This window comes from Carassius gibelio, chromosome A22, assembly GCF_023724105.1.
Source record: "Carassius gibelio isolate Cgi1373 ecotype wild population from Czech Republic chromosome A22, carGib1.2-hapl.c, whole genome shotgun sequence".
NCBI classification, from domain to species: Eukaryota; Metazoa; Chordata; class Actinopteri; order Cypriniformes; family Cyprinidae; genus Carassius; species Carassius gibelio.
In genome coordinates, this window is record NC_068392.1 from 6675275 (window position 1) to 6694777 (window position 19503).

The 19503-nt window shown below is 37.8% G+C and overlaps 1 protein-coding gene across 1 annotated transcript; it reads left to right on the top strand.

The window, feature by feature from the left end:
* The first annotated feature begins 7183 nt into the window (after positions 1–7183).
* LOC127942405 (rho-related GTP-binding protein RhoE) lies at positions 7184–18598 on the top strand. Its single transcript, XM_052538100.1, has 5 exons — positions 7184–7511; positions 7644–7731; positions 13810–13919; positions 15684–15818; positions 16139–18598. The coding sequence occupies exons 1-5, from the start codon at positions 7362–7364 to the stop codon at positions 16385–16387; spliced, it is 732 nt and encodes a 243-aa protein (XP_052394060.1). The 5' UTR covers positions 7184–7361; the 3' UTR covers positions 16388–18598.
* Positions 18599–19503: the final 905 nt, after the last annotated feature.

Sequence of the window (19503 nt, forward strand, 5' to 3'; positions counted from 1 at the left end):
GAACGGAGTTTGACTTTGACTTTCTTGTCTCATTTGACTTTCTTGTCTCATTGAGGTTTGTGTGTTGACAGAATTGTGTGTGAGAAACGTAGAGGACCGTAGAAAACCATGACTCATGTTGACCCTTTCCTAATTGTGAGCCATAACTTAATTATACTAATGCACACACATACACACTTACACACTTGCCTAAACCCTGAGGACACTCTAAAAAGCCTCAAAGGATCAAAGGCTGCATGCCAATGTGATCTCCCGGTGTGTGAACCTCAACCGAGCCACTTAAAGTGTTAGTTCACCCCAAAATGAAAATTCTCATTGATTACTCACTCACATGTTGTTCCAAACCTGTAAGACCTTAGTTTATCTTCGAAACACAAATGAAGATATTTTTCATGAAATCAGAGAGCTAATTGACCCTCCATAGACAGTAACGCAACTGAAATGTTCCCAGGTCCAGAAACTTAGTAAATACATTGGTAAAACAGTCATTGTGACATCAGTGGCTCAACTTCTGTTTCGTGATGCTGGAGAATACTTTTTTTTTCCACAAAGAAAACAAAAATAACATAATTTACTCCATTCTTCTCCCACGGGTTACGTATTACGTATTACGTAGAGAGAATTACAACGCATACGTATGCTATCCTATAATATATATTATAAGTGTAAACAACGCTTATTACGCAGGTTTCGTTAATGCGTGCGCTTTCCCGCGGAACGTAAACAACAGTGATTATGTCCAATACTTTCTTGGGTACTCTCCAAAATGGAGAGTTTTTTTTTTTTTAACAAAAATAGTATTCTTGTAGCACCGCAAAACTGAAGTTGATTCAATGATGTCACATGGTCTGTTTTACCGATGTATTTACTATGTTTCTGAACCTGGGAACATGACAGTTGCGTTGCTGTCTATGGAGGGTCAGATAGCTCTTCGATTTCATCAAAAATATCTAAATTTGTGTTCTGAAAATTACTGAATGTGAATTTAGAAAAAAAATGTTTTACTGTAATTATGCATGCCACAGTGCCACACTGGTTCCCAGTCCAGTGTGAGTCACAATTACCCTGCAAAAACTGACTTAATAAGGTTTTTGTTTTTTAATAAAATAAAGTAATTATTTAACGTTATTGTTATTTTGTCGTTGTTGTTGTTTTGGCTTGTTTTCCAGTAAAATACCTACATTTTTAAAAGCTACTTAAAGCTACTATAAGTTAAATATGTACAGTATAAATATACACTTTATATACACTATCTATTTTAAAATTGCTGATTTTACACAATATAGGTTATTAAATAAATATTAGTGTGAGTGTGTACACTCTCTCTCTCTCTATGCACAATACACATATGTTTTAATAAGTTCCCATATACTGTAAATGGCAAAATATAATTTATAATTGTATTTAATGATATTTAAATATTTTTATTGCAAAATTATTCTTTGAATAAAACAATTTTACATTATTAATAAAATATTAAATACATTATTAAAAATCCTATTTTCTAATTTTTTTAAATGAAAAAATAATGCATTATATAGAGTACATTTATAATGCTTTTACGATAAATTATTTACCTTTTTAGAGCCTGACAGCCCCATTCTGTATCCAGTTGCATTATATGAAAGAGAGCAGCCTGGACTTTCTACTAATCTTCATTATGTTAAACAGATAAATGGAAGTAATTCAGGTTTGGAATGACATGAGGGTGAGTAAATGATGACAGTTTTCAATTTCAGAAATACTTATTTGACTTATTCAGTGGAGAAAGCAATACATTTTTGCTGCATTTATTGAATTACGTTTCTTGTGCGTCTATGTGTCTAGGTGTGTCTAGGTCTCTGTTATCTGGGTGTGTGTGTGGTATCGCAAATCTGCATTGCAGCTGTTGACTTGCTCTCTCACGGACTGCAGTTTTATGGCATTTACCACAGGCATTTACCTCCACATTGTTTGCGTCCTCATTGTGGAGTACCACAAGGTTCAATCCTGGGCTCCCAAATTTCCGGGCCAACAATCGTCTTTGCAACTGCGGTTTGATGCAGTCGAATTTCTACAATGAGATCTGAATGGATCAGTAATGAGATTTGTCTCTTATTGTTGTGACACTGACAAACGACCCATCCTTCACTCTACATCAAAGAACTCAAAAAGATTTACCACAAAAGACTTTCCCCTCTGTCACTACTGTCCACACCCAGGGAATTATTGAAGTCTTGTTACACAGGCATAACTCACAAGCACTATATGAAGTTTCTAACCATTTTGTGTTTGGTTATGTTAATAGATGAACAATTCATCCTCTGAGGACAGATTTTAAAGCCAGCAGGTATGGGTTTTAGTCTTTTTTTCTTACCCTTTGATTGACAGGTGGAATAATTAGCTAGAAATGCCTCTGGGTTCATTCCACAGTCACAGGATAATTCTGTACCACACACTCCATAAAACACATGTCAAAACATACAAAGCCCATAATTGATCAGGTAAAGTGTGAGTATACTGTATGATTGTTGAAAACATTATTTTTTATACATATTTTGTAGGATTTTTCATCCTTGACCAGAGGAAGCAGAACGGCATAAGAACCTCCATTTAGAACAGAAGTAATTACATAATGTAACATTTTCTTAAGTTTGATTCAATGGGAAATATAGCAGATGTCTACACTTGTGGTTTTAATGGTAATATATTAATTATTAATAATTATTATATTTATGTCTTGAGCAAAATGTTTTATTTGATTGATTACACTTATAAAATATTACGTTTATAATATATAACTTAAAGTAATTATATCATTACTCCTACAGTTTATATATTATAAATAATATTTTAGAAATTTTTACAAAAACAAATTATTTATTAGGTAAAAGTAATAGATTTTCTATAGATAGATAGATGATAGATAATAAAATATTGTATTAAATAAAATGTAAATATTTCATATGTTTGAATATTTGTCTATTTATTTATAATAAAAGTTTCCAAGTTTATAATATATTATTTAATGCCATGTATTAATATTATTACTCCCAGACTATTGCTTTTTATGTATACATATATACATTTTTAACATGTAATTTTTAGATATCATTCAAATTATTTGTAAACATATTTCTGTTAAATAGACAGATAGATTGTTGTTGTTGTTTTATTACTAATCATACTAAATTTTCTTTAGAAAAAATGTATATTAAAATAATTTAGTTTTATTAATTGAAGGGGATTTTTTTCTCTCGCTCCCTCTCTCTCTTGCTTATTACATGTATAATTTATTATTCGAGTATTAATTTTATTACACATTAAAAATTCTTTAGAAAAAAAAACTTAAGCACAGGTGAAAACGAAGTCAAGCAGCATTTATTTAGAACATAAATGATGTCAGATTTGATTTAATGTTTCACTGTTAATTCCGTTTCAGGCTGTATTAATTTAACTATTAATTGTACTTCTCAAACATTTATTTTCATTTATTTATAGACAGGAGCGTTTATAGACAGCAGAGTTTATAGACAGCAGCGTTTATGTAGGCCTACAGTGCAAATGGTGTCGGTTTTGATTTCATGTTCCACTTCTAATTCTGTACATTTGAACGACTGGTTGGCCCACTTCCAACCCTCTGAAGTGATACATAAGATGTGTTTCCCATTCCCAGTGCAAGTTGACACCTTTTAAAGTTGACCTGACCCAACAAGTGTGTGAGTGAGAGGCTGTTTAGGAGGTCTTGCTCAGGGGAAATGTCAAATGGCAACGTGTTTCCCACAGTTCTCCATTTCACTCTCACGTTGTGTGTAACAACCTTTTTATACTGTCTATGGTATCAGCTTATTACCCATTGATGTGCGTTTGTACCTTGTTGCAGTACCTAATCTCATCTGCACTCTCTCTCTCGCAGTCACCTCCACTCAAGGAAAATTAATCTTGGGTTTAAAGCAAGCAGGATTTGAGCAGCTTTAGCCGGAGGAAAATGTCAGGGTGCTTTCTGCCTGAACGACTATTGACAGAAAGATCTCTGAAGCAGAAAGCAATTTAAGAAGAAAGGGGCCATTTAACTGTTGGTGTGTGTCGTCGCTTCACAGCGACAATCAGCCATTATCACTAAACATGAGTCAATGAACATGCCGCGTAAACAATCAAACAAGTCGCTTACTGCAATAAAACCATCAGAAGGGTGTTTAAATTGAGGAGACGGTCACAATCAAATCATTCAAACTACACTATTGCTAATACTTAGCATTAGCAGACTCTTGTTAGCATAGCTAGTAATCAGCCACATAAAACATCCAGAAAGAATCCCCTGGCAATATAGCAACAACCCCTCTGAACATGTTGGCGGTAAGTTACAATGAAAGTTTTGTACACAAAAATATTAAAATGAACTCATATCTTAATTAACATTATTTGATACTGATACAAAAAAGATTAAGATGTCAACCACACAGGAGCTTAATCAATAACTGCTAATTGTGTTAATTGGTCAGTACAGAAACTATAACATATTCTTTGAATATGTTATAGTTTCACTATTATTGCTAATACTTAACATTAGCAGTGCTGTATTAATTTACCCTGCTGAAAAAAAACAGCATTGGCTAGTTAGGTATGTTTTTACACAGGGATGCTGGTCTTTTGCTGGTTTAAGATTGTCCTATGCTGGTTTATGCTGGTCATGTGGTGGTTTATGCTGGTCATCTGCTGGTTTATGCTGGTCCTTTGCTGGTTTATGCTGGTCATGTGATAGTTTATGCTGGTCATCTGCTGGTTTATGCTGGTCCTTTGCTGGTTTATGCTGGTCTTTGCTGGTTTATGCTGGTCATGTGATAATTTATGCTGGTCATGTGCTGGTTTATGCTGGTCCTTTGCTGGTTTATTCTGGGTTTTTTTTTTCTTGGTTTATGCTGTTCATGTGCTAGTTTATGCTGGTCATGTGCTGGTTTATGCTGGTCTTTTGCTGGTTTATGCTGGTCATGTGCTGGTTTATGCTGGTCCTTTGCTGGTTTATGCTGGTCCTTTGCTGGTTTATGTTGGTCATGTGCTGGTTTATGCTGGTCATGTGCTGGTTTATGTTGGTCATCTGCTGGTTTATGCTGGTCATGTGCTGGTTTATGCTGGTCCTTTGCTGGTTTACGCTGGTCCTTTGCTGGTTTATGCTGGTCCTTTGCTGGTTTACGCTGGTCCTTTGCTGGTTTATGCTGGTCCTTTGCTGGTTTATGTTGGTCATGTGCTGGTTTATGCTGGTCATGTGCTGGTTTATGTTGGTCATCTGCTGGTTTATGCTGGTCATGTGCTGGTTTATGCTGGTCCTTTGCTGGTTTATGCTGGTCCTTTGCTGGTTTATGTTGGTCATGTGCTGGTTTATGCTGGTCATGTGCTGGTTTATGTTGGTCATCTGCTGGTTTATGCTGGTCATGTGCTGGTTTATGCTGGTCCTTTGCTGGTTTACGCTGGTACTTTGCTGGTTTATGCTGGTAATGTGCTAGTTTATGCTGGTCATGTGCTGGTTTATGTTGGTCATGTGCTGGTTTATGCTGGTTATGTGCTGGTTTATGCTGGTCCTTTGCTGGTTTATGCTGGTCCTTTGCTGGTTTATGCTGGTCCTTTGCTGGTTTGTGCTGGTCATGTGCTAGTTTATGCTGGTCATGTGCTGGTTTATGTTGGTCATGTGCTGGTTTATGCTGGTCATGTGATGGTTTATGTTGGTCATCTGCTGGTTTATGCTGGTCCTTTGCTGGTTTATGCTGGTCATGTGCTGGTACTTTGCTGGTTTATGCTGGTCCTTTGCTGGTTTATGCTGGTCCTTTGCTGGTTTATGCTGGTCCTTTGCTGGTTTGTGCTGGTCCTTTGCTGGTTTATGCTGGTCCTTTGCTGGTTTGTGCTGGTCATGTGCTGGTTTATGTTGGTCCTTTGCCAGCACATGACCAGCATGAACCAGCAAAGGACCACTTTAAATCAGCATCCCAGTGTCAAAACATACTAACCAGCCAATGCTGTTTTTTTCAACGGAGTGGCTAGTATTTAAAATACAGTATTATCTTCATCTAATCAACCTTATTTGATAATAATAAGGACACAGGATTACAGTGTTATGTTACAGTGTGATGTTACAGTTGTGTGATGAACGCTACAGACGAGGGGTTCCATACGGTAACCATTGGATACAGGAGCAAGGTAGATTTCAAATTATTAGCAGTACATTGGGTCAATATTTGTTCTCATTTTACAGAACAATCTTGAATGAACGTGTGTGTCAATTTACAATGACCTTCCCTCAATACACACACACACACACACACACACGAACCAGAAGCTACAGTCATCAGGCCTCAGGGGTTTGTGTGGTGTTGTGGGTGAGCAGATTCTCAGAGCGGATCTTGTTATATTGGCTGTGTATCTACACAAAGAATAAACATAAACTATCCATCCGTCCATCTATCCATCCACAGTACCCCAATCCCCCTCCCTCCCATAATAATGATATTAACATGGTGAATGTCCAAACATACATACTTTTTGGTACTTCTCTCTCTCTATCTTTCTCTCTCTCTGTCTCTTACTCACCTTCTTTCACTTTCTCTTTCTCTCTCGGCTCAAACATGGGTAACTGCTCCACAGCCAACATGATATGATTATTAGATGAGTTTAGTGTATGGGTGTTTGTGCCTGATTTAAACATACACCTGCTCCTGTGATCAATTTACATTTGATTACTACAGATAAAAAAAACGCGGTTTTGTAATTATTTTATTGAGAGAGAAAGTACATGGAGTATTTGAAAAGAAATTTGTGACAGCACAGAAATTCTGGACATTATATGTTGTAAACTAGCCATACTGTAACATAAATTTCAGTCATTTTAAATGTTTCTGGTATAACATACTATATAAAGTTTATATATATATATATATATATATATATATATATATATATATATATATATATATATATATATATATTTTTTTTTTTAAAGCCACGTTTCACAATATATTTGTATTTAAAATGTATTACAGTTTATTATTTAATAACTTTGATTGGAAATAGAGCTAGAAGCAAAGTCATATTTATTAAGCCCTGTAGTGTGCGCTCTTTCCCTCTCCCAACTGGAGGAAAGGGGAGGATCTCTGGGTGTCTTCAAGGACAGCCATTGGTTTACCGGGCTCATATAAAACACACCACGTACCTCAAAAGTGAGAAGGCTGGAATTCAAGCAGTTGATGTACATCTCTGCAGGACACGGAGAGAGAGAGAGAGAGAGATCACGGGCTGAGGGAATCCGCACCCATCCAGGGAGATTAAAGAAAGCAGTGCGTTTGTGCGCATTTTTCCGTTGTGCGCTTCCTCGGACTTGCGCGTAAAGACAATCAATGAAGGAGAGAAGATCTATACAGAAACTGTCTCTTCAGCCTGGAATGGATCCTAGTCAGAGCCTCAAATGTAAGATCGTGGTCGTGGGGGACAGTCAGTGTGGGAAAACCGCTCTTCTCCACGTTTTTGCCAAGGACTGTTTCCCAGAGGTGAGATGCGTAAAATCCAGTGGGTGCGCAACTGCGCTGTGGTTCTGTAGCATGTGCATTCATTTTCACATTTTAAGCTCTTAAAATAGACTTGTTTAGTAATGTTTTTTTCTTTCATATATATTTTCCTAGAATTACGTACCCACTGTGTTTGAGAATTACACAGCAAGTTTTGAGATTGACAAGCAGAGAATAGAGCTCAGCCTGTGGGACACCTCAGGTGAGTCTCGAATTATGTTTTTGTATTATATCTGGATCTTTAAGTTTGAATTGCATTTTATAGTGCAAATATATAATGTGTACACTACATACAGACTATAGTATGGAGTCTTCAACCATTCATAGGACCCTTTGAGAGCTAGGACTCATTGTTACATATTTTAGAAAACTGAGTGTTGTATGTTAAACCTCCTTTGTAATGCTATGCATATATTACATTATCAATATTAATGCTGAACTTTAGCTTTTTTAGATTTGATTGGAGCTGTATATTTTAATATATAATTATATAATATGTTTTAGATCCAAATAGAATTCAGTAGCATCACAAAAAAGAAAAAACTTTGAAAACCCCTGCTATAATGTATATAAATAGTTTAACTGATATGCAGAGTAAATAAACTTTATGATATATGCACTATAATGCTGTAATGAATATTGTGGGTGTTAATATATACAGTGCGATCAGTAAATAGAGGCCTTGTTACCATTTAAAAAAGTCAGAGTTTGAACTATGCAGTAATTGTTTTGCTTTATAAGTTCCTAATTTGTGGATTTTTATTTCATTTACATGCTGTTGGTTCAAGACATGTCCAGACTTGTTGTATTTCTTCATAAATCCAGTGAATATATCATTATTTTGATGCATCACTGTGTTGTGCAGGGTAATGATGTGATTGCTAGAGCTTACGTTTATGCCTGGAGGAAAATCTGGGTTTGTTTAATAGCTTTTCTTTATTTTTCTGAGCGGTTGAGCGATTCTCGGTTGAGTCAGTACGAGAGCCTGCCAAGCATTTAATCACTCACACACCCCCTGCTAATACACTCTCACACACTCCACCCATCTGTGGAATATGATCCACAGACACCTCACTTTTAAGGAATGTTAGGAGTGCATCACGGGGAATGTTGCTGTAAGTGATGTTTTGGATAAACAAATGAAACGGAAACTGTTGCCACAGCTGGGGTCTTGCTGCAGTTCACACATTTAACTAAATCAAACAACCGTGACCACACAGGGAAATGGGAGTGGGGTCTCGGCTCACTCTGGTTGAATGTAGGGTATTGGTATGTTTCCAAAGCTAGTGCTCGGATGACCTAGGAGAGATCAGACCTGCTGTCTGGAGGTAATCACAGGCTCTGTAAAGCATCCAGCCAGACAGACTGCTTTAGACGGTGACCTGTTTGGAGCTTAGCTATGATCTGGGGTAAACTGCATTCAGAACTGAACTTGGGGGTTTAAGTTGTTTGGTGCTGTGTGTGGTCTGGATTCTAGAGTTATGAGCTAAATATTTCCTTCACCAGTATGTTAAGCCATCATGCTAGCGTATGATGTTTAATCAATTTTACCAGCTACATTTTGCAAATTGCCTGGCCAGCTACACCAAATCAGCTGAGCTGGACTCTTCAGTAGGGTCTGCAAATCTCAAGTAATTTTTTTTTTTTATGTACTGTAACTTCTAATTCTCAATTTGCAACCATTTCTTCTAGAGTAATTTCCTAAGTCAAGAACCATGTGCTAGTTTGACTTGCTGAAATGCTAGCACAGCTGGTCACTAGCCTATGCTGTGTTTTGAATGCTGGTATGTTGGAGGTCTTGGCTTCTTAATAGCATAACCAGCAAAACTTGATACTTGTGAACAGCATGGCAATGCTGCTCCATTAGCTAGATCAACACCAATCCAGTTTTTGCCAAAAAAGGATATTTGCTATTTTATATTTTTTGTTGTTGCTGCATGGTAGGATAAGTCCTAGATCTAGTAAACTGAGATAATTTAAAGTCATCTCACATTATCTCAATGTAGAGTTTTCTGAATATGAATGGCACTAAATGTGAATCTACATCATAAATCCCCAAATTTTGAGCTATTCCCCAAAACTAGAGGTATGTGATGCATTCCCGAGAGAAAATTACAACATCTCGAGTCATGTGTTCAATCTGGATTAATATCCTTAATCGGAGTCTGTCCTAAATTGGAAGCACTTGCCTAAATTTTGAGCCAAGTGCTCAATCTAGAGTTATAGCCTAAATCCAGAATCATTTCCTAAATCCCTAAAGCTCAAACTAGAACTGTATGTGATGATAATTCAATGCATGTTGGTTTAGTTTGTTTAGTGACGTACTGTAGGTACAGGAGTGTGTTCGACTGACAGATGTCTGCGGTGGGTGTCTGTAGGCAGGGCCGCCTGTCTGATACTGTCTTTTGGATATGTAGTTAGTTGCTTGTGTCAGGCTGTGGGCTTCAGGCCTTCTGTTCATTACAGTGAAAGTTATTGTGTCAGAGCCAGGCTCCAAGGTCTCCCCAGGGTGTGCGCGGTCTTTCCTCTCAAACACCTAAGTCCTGGATTTAACAAGTTCTGAACACACCTGAGCACATTCCAGATAATAAGAGAAATAGACATGTGGACTAGGAAACCTTGTGTATTTGCCCTTGAATAATTGTGGATTCATTGTCTTGAGAGTTTCTGAACAGTCTCTGGGGGTTGTACCCGGAATTGTCCAAATGGATAGTTTCTTGGCATCTCTTCTTTGTGCTGCTTTGTTTGCAACAGCTGCCACCCCCGTCAACCAGGCTTGCTGCTCCTGTCATTGTCCACCAATCAGCTGTTGAGTCACGACCCTATTCACCATTCAGCTGGCAGCATCCATCACTGATCTGCCATGGAACCCATTGATACAGTAGAGTACATGCGTACCATTCAGAACCGAAACAGTTCGCTTCCAAAAGAGTAGGGCCAATTTATATTGCGTTGAATAGAAAAGAGGGGAATGCAATTGTGTTTCTTTTCGTTTGTTTTACTTTTGATTGAGCTCAAGTCTTGCGTAACATCTTTGTTAGCACTGTTGCCCATTGTTCTGTTTGTTAAAATGATTCCCGCTCATAGCAATGAAAAACCGAGCATTCTTTGGTCATTATTCCAATGTTAAAGTGCTGCTGCCATTCTGCTGTATAAATGTTTCATTAGGCTTTTCTCATGTATATTGATTGTAGGGCTTAGTAAGTCCTTCTGAATCTGAAACTCAAGTGTGTATGTGCATGTATTGTGTGTTATGTGATACACAAGAGGCTAAGTGTCAGGATAACACCCTACCGGAGACAAGAGACTGCATGCTCTCTGAACTTCTTGATGGCCATGAGCATATGTGTGTATATCCCCTAATAGCCGATCCTCAATGGAATCGGACCCCTTCCCCCAGCTTCGCTCTTCCAGACACATATTGACCAGAAACCCCCTGTAGATGTGAGGCCAGGATCTTGACATGCCTGTCTCAAAGGGTTCCTTATCTACCAGTCAGACCATGATCAATCAATATACGCACACTCTACTCTGGGATCTTTTGTTCCTTTGTGAGTTGTACATTTTACAATAAGCATATCGTTTCGGATAACTATAGTGCTAAATTCAGTCCATTGTTCCTCAAGCGTCCTATCTCCTTCAGTCATGACATAGTTTGATTGGGTGGTGTCTTTGAATTGGCAAGTTTGATAGGGTGACCTTATGATATGTCACTTGTTTGCAGATGAAATTTTTCAAAAACTACTTGATCAGACTGCTGAGGTTGTGGGCCGAAAGCAAGAATATAGATATTTCCTTACAGAAAAGTAATGTGAATCGCTAACACCGAGCCTAAAGCCCTGAAATCGGCTAGTAAATGGTAAAAAGTAAAATGCTTGGCTTGATATTTGATTGGATCTTGAAAAGTGGCCATTTAATGGTCAAGAACCACTATTAGTAGAATATCATTGAGACTTAGCGGTGAGCTATATGACTTTGGCCAATAAGATACCACTTACAATGCCAAGTTACACAGGAAGGTACCACTCAGATGTCAAATCTATATTGATTCTGATTAAAGATGAAAACAAAGATGCATAGTTACACCAGGTACATTTATTAGAGAATAAAAAAACGAACAAATATTTTTTAATTTCACATTGCTTTGAAAACTAAAATAAAAAGAAATATTCCGCAGTATTTGGAATTTTGCAGAAGTAAAATTTATTATAATTAATCTATGTAAAGTTTTTGCTATTACATGACTTCTTAATATTGTTTGTACACTAAAAACAATCCTTTTCACTGTTAATTTGTAAATAAGTATCATTCAACTGTTGCAAATGTCTCTTCAAAGTCCTGATCTAAGACATTGCTATGTAACCTCCTTAATCCAACCCTTGACTATTATCAGCAAGGAGGAATCTCATTATCAGCTGACCCCCGAAAACAAAACATTCCCGGGATCATTTCAATGGGTTCCTGCTGGGACAGGCTCTCTCAAACCCACTCCTCAAAGCTGGTCAACTCTTTTCGGCCAGATCATATTCTTAACCTTGATGATTTGGGCCTGCATGCTTCGCATTCCTTTCAGGAAAGGTTTTTTCTCGTACTCCACAAAGCAGCTATTGTGCAGTAAGCCGATATGTTCTCTGAAACTATTCTTACCTTGTTAGTCAAGGAGGAAATTAAATTCAGGAGTTACCCACGTACTGATGTAGAGTTTGAAAAGATTTTCTAAAAGTTTGTAATGGTGTGCTAGCAATTTTTTTCAAATAATGCATTTTAGCATTTCAGCTTAGGGGTTAAATATACTTTGCAGAGAGATTTAGTCTGTTTATTGCTTTGTTTTGATGTAGATTGGGAAGACACTGAGGGATCCAAGCCAAAAAGACCAATTTCCAAGAATTGTACACTGTGTGTGTGCTTTACATGGTCACCACATGTGTAGAGAAGCATTTAAACACTCGGCAAATCCATCAGCTGTCTGTATCCTTCACACATAATGGAATGTGGTGTGTTGTGATAGCTATGGTGTTCCACAAGTGTGTGTGTGTGTGTGTGTCATTCTAGTTGGCTATTATTTACACAAATACTGTACAAACACACACACACACACAGCAGGGTTTGCATTTAGTATGCATGCATTGGACAAAATAATGTGTTTAATGAAGGCTTTACACAGAAAACTGTGTGTGGTAAGGTGGGGGTTGACATAGATTTATGCGTGTGTGTGTGTGTGGGCATCTATTGTGTGTATTTCAGAAAACAAAAAGTAACAAAATGTTACTTTTTGTATATTTTTGTCCATATTTTCTTTTTGTATATTTGCACTAACATCACATTTCAGTATGTACGCTAAAATAACAAACTTTATTAAAAAGCTGTGAATTGAAATAAGTTTGATAATTAGATGTACATACAAATGTAGTTACTTAATGACAAATTAGAGATTAAACGAATAACTGTAAAAAACAAAAAATACATAAAACTACCAAACCTCTCATGTGAAATGTTGTTGTTCTCATTTTTGGCCTGTAGCTGTGGTTGGAATGTGAGCTGTAAAGTCCTGTGGCTGCATGCGTTTTCAACTTCACATTTTTCTACTTAACTTCTGGCACTGGGAATTATCATTCTGTCAAACTAAACAGCCCTCCCTTCCCTCTGTCTCTCATAAACACCACCTCTGTCCTTGAATCTGGCACATTATAAATGTGTTTGTTCTGTGTGGATTATACATACCCTGTCTGTCAGAGTTAGCGGTGGGCGGGAATGCTGCGTTCTGTCAGAGTAAAGTCTGGACTATATACCGTCCTCACACAGAAAAACATCTCCAAGTTTCAGCCAGGAGGGAAATGCTACATCTGGCAAGGGTCTAGTTATAAGCAGTGTGTTTACTGAGGCAAGCATCAGTGTTTTTATTCGCGTAAGGGATTTGAAGAATTATCTTGTGCTTGTTCAAATCATTATAAATCGTTATTTAGCATTGCAACAGTGACAAAAAACTAGAAGTGATCTGAGATTTTTTTAAAGGCTTTATTCCTTCTGAAAGCAAAAGTGTGCATTAATGTGTAAAAGTTTCATGTGTAGTATGTCTGAAAAGTGGCTTCAGTGGTTTAAAAATTCATGAATGCTTTCAAATTACTGTCTGTACTGCATCGCTGAGTGAAAGTTAAATGAGGTTAAGTAATATATTGACGGCCCTACAGACAGACCCACTATCCTTGTCTAGTTTTTGTTCATGCTTGTGTTCAAGTGAAACGTGTTCTTCCTGACTAATCCTCCTTTTTTTGTGTCACAGGCTCTCCGTATTATGACAACGTTAGGCCGCTTTCATATCCAGACTCAGACGCCGTCATCATATGCTTTGACATCAGCCGACCAGAGACCCTGGACAGTGTCCTAAAGAAGGTGAACATTTTTCCAACCTGTAATAATTGATTTTACACACTTAAAGGCACAATATGAAATTTTTCACCACTAGAGGGCGCATATTCAAAACAAACAAAGTGTCGAATCATGCGAGTTGTCGTCTTCATCCACACAGCAGATGCAATCCGACAGGACTTGGACAGAAATCATGTTCATGGATGAGCTAATGATTTATCAACGTAGTATAATGAAGCAGGGTGAGGCTGAAAGTCGTCGAAGCGAAACAAGGCCGCTGAACGAGAGTGAAATGCGGCTCGAAAGCAGCGGAGCTTTTATTATGCCGTAAACCACTTCCGCTCCTTCTGGTCATGCATAAGTGGGAAAAAATCTGTGCTGTTTTATCATCCTAGATACATTTGAAAGTTCTGTTATAATACTACTCTGTGCGATCAACGCAGGTTTATTAAAACCTAAAATCTTTGATACATTTGGGATAATGTAAGTTCACAAGTCAGCGGTTTTTGGATATTTTAATAAATAAAAGAAATAAAAAATTGGGCCTTTTAATGTGAGCGTAACAAGTAGGATATCCACTTTAAGTCCAAAAAATATGCATTAATGTACCAACCTCTGTTTTACATCTAGGGCAACATTCTGAATATGAATCACTAATCTTGTGTAACATTTCATACCCTGTGTATAATATTGAGTATTAACATCCACTGTTGTTCCTGAAATTATATTCCTATCACACAATCAGATTTTAGGACTGGAGTTGGGGTCTTGAAGAACATTCCCATCAACCAATCAGATTTTAGGACTGGGGTTAGGTTCTTTAACAACATTCCCAACACCCAATCAAATTTTAGAGAAACAGCTTTTAAGTTAATGATGAAGAAAAAAAATTGTCTAAGCAGTTGACATGGGGGGCAGAATATAGGTGTGGTGCACAACATTTTGGGAGTTTCCTGGATATCAAACTGTAGGCTTGACCTTTCTTGTTCTTGACAGACTAATTGACTTTTAAATTCCTTGCCTATGATTCGATGAAATTCTTCTACAACTTCTTTGTGATTTGCCCACTCTTTGTCGCATGCCAATAAAGTCATCCTTTGTTCAGTAGGGCTGGATATCTTCTTGCAGACTTTCAATCTGGGGTCAGGTGTCTGGAATGGTTCACTCTGTCAGGGTGGGCCCCTGGTTTGATAGTATCATGCTGGCATTAACTAGACCATGTGAGTGGAAGTTCAGCCGGGTGTTTGAGATCTAGGTCGCAGAATCAGAAATACGATCAGGCTACATGTGGGTACCTGGTGGAATAAGCTAGTGTTGTCTTCTGGGAATTTGAGGCCCTAGGAGCCAGAGGTGAGCACAAAGGGATCATGGGAATGAGGGAATGTAGGGTGTCGGTGTTCCTGTGAACAATCGTATGATTGTTGTACCTGCCTGTCTCCCGCCAGATTAACTCAGATTTTATGCCACACCAACACAGAAAATGCTTTGTTCGGGAAGGACCGGAATGCAGATCACCTGTAGCATTGTTGGGAAGATGCACACACAGATACACACCCTGAAAAGCAGTCATTACAGTGCAGGCTTTATCCTTGCAGGAAGCATGTCCCTCACCTGTAGCAAGGAAGATTAATACTCTTGTGAAAAAAAGGGATGGGATGGAACGTGATATGCTTAGAAAATGGGAACAGGAAACACTTGTTCTAGTCTTTTTGTGCTCTTTCAGACAGGGCTGGATCAAGGCCAAATGGTTTTATCTTTCCCTGTTGGGTTTGTCTCTTTCTCTCACAGTGGAAAGGGGAGATCCAGGAATTCTGTCCCAGCACAAAGATGCTGCTCGTCGGATGCAAGTCAGACCTTAGAACAGACCTCACAACTTTGGTGGAGCTCTCTAATCACAGACAGACGCCGGTGTCATATGATCAGGTGAGCGGTTCTCAAAAACTGCTTTTGCAATTTGGTTCGATTCCATTGAGACACTGAACTACAGATTTGGCTTAATATCTAATACTCTTCTTATCAGCAAGGGCAGCTCGGCAACATTGCAATGGTTTAGGTTACTAATCTAATAAATGCATGAAATGTCTGAGTGATAAAGAGCAAAATCTTCCTGAGCACAAAGCTAAACTTAATTTTGATGAAATTGCAAGTGGTAATAATAACCGTAAGATTGATAATTGCGATTGGACTGCTAATTGTTGGTTTTGTTTAATATCCAAGCTCATTATCCTCTCTTTCTCTTTTAGGGTTCAGCTATGGCTAAGCAGATATCCGCACCTTATATCGAATGCTCCGCAGTGCAGTCCGAAAACAGCGTGCGGGACATTTTCCATGTCGCAACATTGGCCTGTGTAAATAAGAACAACAAAAACATCAAGCGCAACAAATCGGCACGCTCCACCAAGCGTATCTCGCATATGCCCAGTCGGCCAGACCTAGCTGCCGTTGCAACAGACCTACGCAAAGACAAAGCAAAGAGTTGCACGGTAATGTAATGCAAGGAGTTCGGGGGAAAAGATTAATTCTGGGAAACGGTGAGGGTGGACTGTGGAAGCAAGAAAGGTCTGGAATTGCCTCCAAAGAGAGCAGGACTGTTTGCTTGATGTGCCTGAAGATCTCTCCGGTTTGAGGGATCCACTTGTTGCCATCTTGTTGCAAGAACTCGACAAGCTTGTGGACGTAAACCCATATTAAGGCCCCAACCACCTCTCCTAAACTTCTCTACTCAGCAGGAGGATATCACCACCCTCTCGGCCAATGTGAGGCCTTCCTTCCTGCTCCTGGACGTGAATCTGCTTCCTCTCTGAGGATTCCTTCTGGGAGCATCTCCTGCAGGAAAGGAAGGAGGAAGTAGAATCACATAACCATTGAGTCCAGAGTTCCGCTGACCTTTGGCTCAGAGCTATTTTTAAAAGATGCACGTTTCGGTTGGTATTAACAGTCGCATGAAGGAACAGTGTAGGGGAGAGATGACTACTTTTTGAGTCTGCTCAGCTAAACGAGGATATGAAATGAGAGTGTATCATTGTGTTACGGATCAATTTCTCCTTCTATCCTCCTCTGTTTTGTTCCTTCTGTAGACCATGAGCACGAGTTTGTGTGTGTGCGTGTGGTTTTCGTTTCCTTATGCTAAGCTCAGCTAAAACTGTCAGCATGGATACCCCGCTGGTATATTTGAAATCGCACCATTTTCTGTACAACTCCTCATAATCACTTTATGGTTCATTAGGATTCAGAAAAAGAAAAACCAAAGAACTGGAAGGTTTTCAAGTCGGATGACGCAATGTTTGACATTCTGAAGTGCGTGATGGATGTGCATTTGAGGGCTTTTGGTGGATCAATGAGAATTTCTTTCACGGTTCTGTAAGAACATGTTTCTGCTTGTCTTTATAGACTGGGTATATGGAAGTGCAAATACGACCTTTGAGAATTGACCTGACCATTTAGTATTAATTTGCACATGGTTTATCCCTGAAGGGGCATTCACACTGACAAAGCATCTGGAAGTCATTAATTTGCAACGAGGGCTGGTGATTTGAGGCAGGACTGTTTAGAGTTTAACTTTATTCAAATCTGGAACATTACTTAGGGTGGGACCCTTAAAAAATACTATGTAATGGCCAAAGATGTCTCGGTGTAGCAGTATCTGGCTAACAACTAATGCACAGTACACTGTAAGCATGTTAATTTAAGCACTACTGCTAAAATTATCATGAATGTGAAATACAAAATTGAGCTAAACTAATTAAACTTACTAAACAACCAATCAGTTTTCAGACATCTGATCATTGTGACCAATCCCTAATATGAGCAAACTATTAGAAACCAAGAGTATAGAGAGTTTGTGACACCTAGCGATTTAATTTCTGTTCGTGTGAATGCCGCATTAGAATAACACCACTACTGGAGTAACAAATGATTGATTAACAATAGTAAAATAGCACAAACTAGCTTTTCATTTTATATCATTATCGGTAAAATGTTACATCAATATTTGTGCCTTTTTCTGACATATGTAGGAAATGTTGTTTAAGCACAATTCTTGAAATAATTTATAAACAATCAAACTTCAAATTCAAGGTCGAATTAAATCTGCGCTTCTGTCTACCCGAAAAAGAAAACAAGAAAAGAATCCATTCCTCTCTCCACTAAACTATGCAGTCTGCTTCTGACACATACGAGAGGATTGAGAACAATTATTATTTCACATCCTTTCTCTTTCAAAACAAAAATTGCCTTGCAGAACCGTGGGAAAAAATGAGTCTCACCTGTGTAGTGCTAAATTTTCTCAAAACAAAATCTTCAGAAGTTTTGAAGCTAGCTGCAAAGTCTCTTTTGCTGCATGTTTGTAGTTGCACTTTTCGTTAAAACTTGCGCAAAACAAACTAAAACTGTCTTTTTTACATCCGTTTTTATTGTTTTACTGGGTCCAAGAGAATTTCTTTGACTGTGTCACAAAATTTTGTTTTCATAGGCAGTATTAAAAAATGTTGGTGTGTGTAAATGTTGAGAGATGTGTAGGTGCTGTTAAAAAAACAAAATGTTTCCTAATGTAGAATGTCTGTAATTTGTGTATGCCTTCTGTGTGTTGAGGCCCATTTATGTCTGTTTTTGTTGATGTTGCCATAATATTTATTGAATTATATATTTTTTTCCCTTAAAAATAAATGAAAAAAATAAATACATAAATAAATAAAATGAAATTTTTTGATATTAAATCTTTTCCACTTTTCCTTTTGCATGCATGTATATTTTATCATTTATTTCAATTGTACTTTTTTTTTTAATCTAATTTTTAAAAATGTTATGATATTCATAAAGCCTGCAGATATTTTTCCATGCAGTTGAGATTCATCGTCTCATTCCTAATGACTCATTCCTTATTACATTCCGAGTATGTGTGACTTTGCCTTGGGCGTCGGATCTCTTCCTGTGTGTTCCTCAAATTCATTTGCGGTTTTCGGGTCACCTCCCCCTCTGGAAGGAAATGACCTTCAGATGACCTTCACCCAGACGTTTCTGGAACCTTCATTCATAAACCCCAAAGGCTTACAGCTCAGAGCTGTCTGGCTTCATTTTACACAGTTTGAGCCAAAATATGAGAATAATTTAGCTTATTTCATTTTTATATTGCATACATTAAATAAAACACTGATGCAAAGTGGAGTGCTTGTATACATTTATGCAATTCAAAACACTGAATGAGGCTTCCCTGAGACCAATATGGCATCAAATAGTCTTCATGTGAACACTACTCTCTTTTCTCCTTGCCATCATCTTGTTTTTATTTGAATGCAGACTAAACAAAGACACTTTTTTCTTATTGTCAAGAGCATCAAGTTTTCACCTGACAGAAAGCTACAGTAGGTAGACATCGAAAACGCCTCTAATTTTTGATGAGTAGACTGTAGCCTAAGATTATCCTACGTTTTGAAATTAACTCACTATAAATGTTTTAATATTTTGTAAAGATGTTACAATGTAATAACATAATGTTATTGTTGTTTTACTTCATCCTTTTATCTCATTTTACAATTACATTCATTTCGCAATCTGTCCCTTTGCGCCACCTGGTGTTAGTTTCGCAAATTATTTTAACACGCGACTGAAT